The sequence below is a fragment of the Arachis ipaensis genome, chromosome B01 (genome assembly GCF_000816755.2).
Source record: "Arachis ipaensis cultivar K30076 chromosome B01, Araip1.1, whole genome shotgun sequence".
Taxonomy (NCBI): domain Eukaryota; kingdom Viridiplantae; phylum Streptophyta; class Magnoliopsida; order Fabales; family Fabaceae; genus Arachis; species Arachis ipaensis.
In genome coordinates, this window is record NC_029785.2 from 105,566,404 (window position 1) to 105,572,744 (window position 6,341).

At 38.4% G+C, this 6,341-nt stretch overlaps 1 protein-coding gene across 2 annotated transcripts; it reads left to right on the forward strand.

Annotated features, from left to right (window-relative positions):
• Nucleotides 545-4,006, forward strand: LOC107632982 (betaine aldehyde dehydrogenase 1, chloroplastic). 2 transcript variants are annotated; one of them, XM_016336626.2, is made up of 14 exons: nucleotides 545-758; nucleotides 845-1,068; nucleotides 1,151-1,299; nucleotides 1,527-1,619; nucleotides 1,714-1,837; nucleotides 1,948-2,013; nucleotides 2,194-2,260; nucleotides 2,358-2,434; nucleotides 2,631-2,744; nucleotides 2,916-2,993; nucleotides 3,098-3,249; nucleotides 3,358-3,418; nucleotides 3,505-3,601; nucleotides 3,653-4,006. In XM_016336626.2, the coding sequence occupies exons 1-14, from the start codon at nucleotides 650-652 to the stop codon at nucleotides 3,760-3,762; spliced, it is 1,521 nt and encodes a 506-aa protein (XP_016192112.1). In that variant the 5' UTR covers nucleotides 545-649; the 3' UTR covers nucleotides 3,763-4,006. The 2 variants fall into 2 exon arrangements, with proteins under 2 accessions (XP_016192112.1, XP_016192106.1); XM_016336620.2 differs by having other exon boundaries at nucleotides 3,505-3,588; nucleotides 3,629-4,006.

A 6,341-nucleotide genomic window follows, 5' to 3' on the forward strand; every position in this document is an offset into this window, starting at 1 on the left:
CAGCCACCCCAGCACTTGTATTCCTCCTTGGGGCCTTGACATCCATCACCATCTTCCCCTTAGAAAAATTCCTCCTGTACTTGGTCTCGCCGACAAAAATCTCCTTCCCTCTTAAACGCATGTGATTCATATCTAAAATTGCTTTCACAGCCCCACCTTTTGTAGTATATCGTATGAACGCGAATAGATAAACATTACCATTTCGCATCTTTTTTAAGAGATATATGTCATTGATCCTCTCCGTCCAGAAAAACAACCCAAACAATTCTTGCTTTGATATATCACCTGGTAGCCTATCCACAAAAACGGTGAAAAATTCATGTTCCAACCAGAAAAATTCCTCTCGATTTCAAACCCTTGAATCCTTACCACATGGTATTTTTGTTCGTCAAAATAATATTTTAAATATATTTTTGATATTTATAATCTATTGCGTATATTTTTATTTACACAAATTCTTTTATGTATAATTGTATACTTTTTTGTCAATTTATTTTTAAATAAAAAAAAACCAGCGAAATTTTGCTTACTAAAAAAATTGAAAAGCAGCTCAAGTCCAAGAGTCAAATGCCGAGTATTGAGGGATCATCACTACTGCTCCTTCTTACCGACTCCACCAGGCACAGCAACACTGCGATACGACTTGAGAATGGAAACCCCAATCCCAACTCGACAGTTGTTCATTGACGGAGAATGGAAGCCCCCCATCCTCAGTAACAGAATTCCAATTATCAACCCTTCCACTCAGCAAGTCGTCGGTTAGTTACATACCCTTCTCTCTCTCTTTTCATTTCTATTTCGCGCTCTTTCTTTTCCTCAGATCCCTTTCTTTCTTGAATCTCAGGGGACATTCCAGCTGCCACCAAGGAGGATGTAGACGCCGCCGTCGCCGCCGCTAGAAGAGCACTCAACCGCAACAAAGGCAACGACTGGCCTTCTGCTTCCGGTGCTCACCGAGCCCGCTATCTCCGCGCCATCGCTGCCAAGGTCGTCGAGAGAAAGGATCACCTCGCTAAGCTTGAATCCCTTGATTGCGGAAAACCACTCGATGAAGCTGCCTGGGACATGGTACTTCAATTCTGCTTCAATTTCAGATGATTCTCTCTGATTGTTACTGTAATTCTCTTATTCACGCTTGATTTTATGTTAGGATGATGTTGCTGGTTGCTTCGAGTTCTACGCTGACCTTGCGGAGAAACTCGACGCTAAGCAGAAGGCACCCGTTTCTCTTCCCATGGAAACTTTCAAGAGTTATGTCCTCAAAGAACCCATTGGTGTTGTTGGATTAATCACCCCATGGTATTGACTTTTTCTTCTCTTTAAAATTTGCCTTATTAACTGGTGTTAGAATCTAGAAGTTAGTTTCTGTATAAGTGGCAATGAGTGATGAAAAAAAGAATAATAGTAGGATAGAAAGGTAGAAATTCAGTTGTTGTGTGTTGTTTTTCTGTTGTTCGTTCATTGTTGTCACCTCTCTCTGTTAGCAAAATTGCTATCTTGATGGCTAACTAGATATCATGTTTTAGGAACTATCCTCTGTTAATGGCTACATGGAAGGTTGCCCCTGCTCTGGCAGCTGGTTGTGCTGCGATATTGAAGCCTTCTGAATTGGCATCTGTGTATGTTTCTCAGCAGCTCTTGCAAAATCTTTGCTTCTTTTTGAGTTTTGGTTATTTTTGCTGAACTATATGGCTATGCTTTGCTTTATTTCAGGACATGTTTGGAGCTGGCTGACATATGCAAAGAAGTGGGCCTTCCTCCGGGTGTATTAAATATTCTCACTGGATTTGGCCCTGATGCTGGTGCTCCCTTAGCTTCCCACCCTGACGTAGACAAGGTTAGATTGCGTTTAGTTTTTGGTATATTTGGAATTATAAAGGGTTGCATCTTTTTCTGTCTCTTGTAAGTATCAAGACTCTACATCCATTTCGACAATTTTTCAAACAGATTGCCTTTACTGGAAGCTCTGCAACTGGAAGCAAGGTTATGACAGCTGCTGCACAATTAGTCAAGGTATTTCTAAGCACTATTATCTGGAAATTATATGCAGTTCATGTTATCCTTTGGATTTGATAGAATGAAACACACACAAGCAAACTCAATAAGTGATAGAAACCACTTTTGCTTCCTTCATAATCTCATTGTCCTTTCTTCATGTGTTCATGTAATATCCAAATTGTGGTTTTTTGGCAGCCTGTCTCACTAGAGCTTGGTGGAAAAAGCCCAATCATTGTTTTTGAGGATGTTGATCTTGATAAGGGTCAGTGCCTACTAAAGTTGGACAACCAATGCATCATTTAAAAAGGTTCTTATATAAAAGTCAATAGTTGTTAATTCTTTCCCGCTGATTTAAACAGCTGCTGAATGGACCCTCTTTGGTTGCTTCTGGACAAATGGTCAGATATGCAGTGCAACTTCCCGCCTTATTGTTCATGTAAGTTCAATAGATTTCGGTTGCCCACTCCTTCCATAATAATGAATGCATTTTCTAAAAGTTTGTAGTTTTCTTTCTTTTTATTTGTTTGTTTTTTGCATATATGAGAATAATCATACTATCAACATTAATTGTGGTTAGACATATCCAGACTGTTTGCAGAAACTGATAAACTTGGACATCGTTATTGTTTCAGGAAAGTATAGCAGCAAAATTTTTGGATACCCTTGTCAAATGGGCCAAAAACATCAAAATTTCAGATCCCTTTGAAGAAGGTTGCAGGCTAGGCCCGGTTGTTAGTGAAGGACAGGTATATTTGAATATGATAGAGAAGGAACCTTCTTCTGAACATTGTTTATATGTTCCTGTGATTTAGCTTTGCTTCTGGTTTTGTACTTCAAACATTTTATTGATCTTAACACTGTTTTCTTGAACAAAGATTTTGTTATGCAATATCTAATATTTCAATTTTATGGTTCAGTATGAAAAAATATTGAAGTTTATCTCAAATGCCAAGAGTGAGGGCGCAACCATTTTGACTGGTGGATCTCGTCCAGAGGTATGACCAAATGATTATACTTTCTTTGAAAGTGTGGTCAGTTATGTACTTCTGCAGCTGTCATGAAACTGATCCCCCCACCCCTTTCACAAATTTGATGGCAGCATCTAAAGAATGGATTTTTTATTGAACCAACCATTATAACGGATGTGACTACCTCCATGCAAATTTGGAAAGAAGAAGTATTTGGACCCGTGCTCTGTGTAAAAACATTTAGTACCGAGGAAGAGGCTCTTGATCTAGCACATGACACCATGTGAGTGGATGATATTTTGCAAACTGATATTAACTCGTTCATTGGCTTTTTTCTCCTCCTTTTTTAGTCTATTGATATTTGTGTTATGTATGCCTTGATATTTTACAGCTATGGGTTAGGAGCTGCTGTCATTTCAAATGACCTTGAAAGATGTGATCGTGTATCTAAGGTGAGACTGATCCTAGGTTATCATTGGAAACAAGGAAATAATTGGATTGTATCTTTAATTGAGTAACCTATCTTGGTTCAATGCAGGCGTTTAAGGCTGGAATTGTATGGATCAATTGCTCTCAACCATGTTTCACTCAAGCCCCATGGGGAGGCACGAAACGTAGTGGTACGCTTCTAACTTGTATTAATGCCAAATCTGGATAAATAATTTATTAAGGAAATGTTAGTTGAGTATCTTTATTTATTTTCAGGGGACTTGACAACTACTTGAGCGTGAAGCAAGTTACTCAGTATATCTCTAATGATCCATGGGGCTGGTACCAGTCTCCTTCAAAGCTGTGATAAATAACCATATTGAGATGTGATGAATTGGTATTGGGAATCTGAGATCCGATAAGGTTAGGCAGTACCTCGTTATGTTTGGGAGTGATAGTGAGTGTAGGATGTCTATGTAGAACAGTGCTATTTGGCACTCGTTGGCTTTACTATATGTCTATTTGTATGCATATGGATATTGCGTGCTGAAACTTCATTCCCAATTTTACCTAAGAATAAAATAAAATGATTCTCATTATTATCGATGCCACTTATCTCGAGTTTGAGCTGTTGTATCGTTTCTGATATTTCTTAAAAAAAACCTTTGGGAAACGGAGGGTCATGAATTATGTAGTGACATAGGCTATTAATATAGCGTTATAAAAATGCTCCATGTATACAGATACGGCATTTGTATATTTTTTTTTGTTGATTTAAATAAACTAAAAAAAAAAATAGAATAGTTCCGTTTAAGATTATTCTTAAATTCCTCTCAAGGAGAAGGAAGCTCCACATGATGAAGTTGTAATATCATCGTCATTTTTGTCATGGTGTCTGCTACTGTGTTTCCATCTCTCATAATCAAATGAAAGTCAACACGCCAATTTCAATGCATGATATCCCTTATTTTGAGCATCAACAGATCAATAAACTCAAAACCATTTTGGTAATTAGTAACAAGATTAAACGCTTTCACACAATCCATTTTACAAATAACATCTCGCTGATCCACATCTTAAGCTAAGATATATACTCTCCAAATAGCAAACAATTCCCCTTGAAGAATACTTACTCTCAATCATTCCCAAACATCCCTTTGCCAACTCTCATTACAATCTCTAATAACACAAGCAAAACTAACACTTTCACCCGAATCAGGATAACTAGCATCACAATTAATCTTGAAAATACCAATGGATGGGGATTCCGAAAACCATTTAGAGTAGAGGGAAGGGATGTACGTTGTAATTTAGAAGTATTCCTAAACTTCATTTCTGAAGCTAATGCCTGACAAATAACTTTTTTTGGAGGCCAAGTCTCATGAGAATTAAAGATGTCATTATTCCTTACTCGCTATATCCACCAAAGTCCCGAAAAGAACCTGAACGGATGCTCTCTTCTATGATACAAGAACCAGTTCTTCAAATCCAAAGGATGACAAGAAATATCCAACCTATGCCATACAAGCTGAGCTTTTGGACAATCTCGAAAATAATGTAAAACCGATTCCTGGCTAGAAAGACATCTTGGGTACCTATCCGATGACGACATACCTCTTCTGAAGCAAAAATTTGTAGTAGAAAGAGCCTCTTTAAGACACAGCCAAGCTAAACACTTGTGCTTTTTTGGAACAAGTTGGCGCCAAAGCCAAAGCTGATTCTCCTGATCCTCCCAACCAAACAGCTGCTTACACAACCACAAGTAACCATTGCGTGAATTATAGACTTTGGCGGCAGACCCAGACCAATACCAACCCACTTCTGGGTCTGGTTGAACATCTTGATTGCAAAAAAGAATATTACCTTTCAGATTTTGAGATAAAGGAGATTAAAGAGTATCTAAATGCCACCTATCAACCGACCAGATATCCTGTATCCAGAAGTTCAAATCAGAAATGTGACATAATCCATCTCATTAGATAACTGCCCTTTCTCCTCCAGCTAGAAAACCAAAAATTCTGGTTCAAATTCCCAATACACCAAGCAAATCCATCTTTTAACACTTTCCAAGTCTTGCAAAGACTCCTCCAAATGGGAGAGCCCTTATTCTTAGGACAACCAAAACAGTCATATAGAGATTATCGGTATTTGGCATCCAACAACTGGACCCATAACTTGTCTAGCTACTAGAAAAAAAAGTCCAAACTAGCTTCCTAAGAAGAGCAATATTCACACAATAAAGATCTCTAATCTCCAAACCTCCATGTTTTTTTAGAGTAACCAATACCTTCCAACTAACAAGATGCAATCCTCTTCCATCAACTTGTACTTTCCAAAGAAAATTCTTCATCATAGACTCCAATTTACTAATGATTCATTTGAAAAAAATAGATACCTGCATCTGGCACGTGGGAATAGCAGCTGCAACGGAATTAACCAAGCAAAGTCTACCAGCCCGATTGAGTAAACTCCATTTCCAGCTTGCTAGTCTACCTTGAATCTTATCCAGGACATTATTGAAAGCTGAACGGGTCACCCTAGAATGGTTAAAGGTAACCCCAAAATACTTGCCCAAGTCCTAGACAAATCTGATAGAGGACACCCCAGTGAAAACCTTTTACCTTGTTGCAAAGACATTCTTAGAGCAAAGTGCTTTAAACTTCTCCACATTAATCTTCATCCCAGATGCTTTGCAAAAAGTCTCTAAAACCAACATCACATTTTGCACTTGTCTCTTTGTAACTTTACAGAATAAAAGCAAGTCATCCACAAATATTAAGTGGGATATTCTTGGTCCGCCTCTAGAAACAGCAACCGGCTCCTACAAGCCCAAATCAACCTGATGACTAATAAAGCATGCCAATCTCTCCGTACAAAACACAAAAAGATAGGGTGACATAGGGTCTCCTTGTCTAAGACCCCGGCTAGGAGTAAAGCCATTCAGAC

Excerpts from the sequence above, each read along its gene's own strand:
- LOC107632982 (XM_016336626.2), top strand. The coding sequence starts at position 650 with ATGGAAACCCCAATCCCAACTCGACAGTTGTTCATTGACGGAGAATGG. Across the intron at positions 2,014-2,193 it reads CTGCTGCACAATTAGTCAAG|CCTGTCTCACTAGAGCTTGG; the intron begins GTATTTCTAAGC and ends GTTTTTTGGCAG. Across the intron at positions 2,261-2,357 it reads GGATGTTGATCTTGATAAGG|CTGCTGAATGGACCCTCTTT; the intron begins GTCAGTGCCTAC and ends TGATTTAAACAG.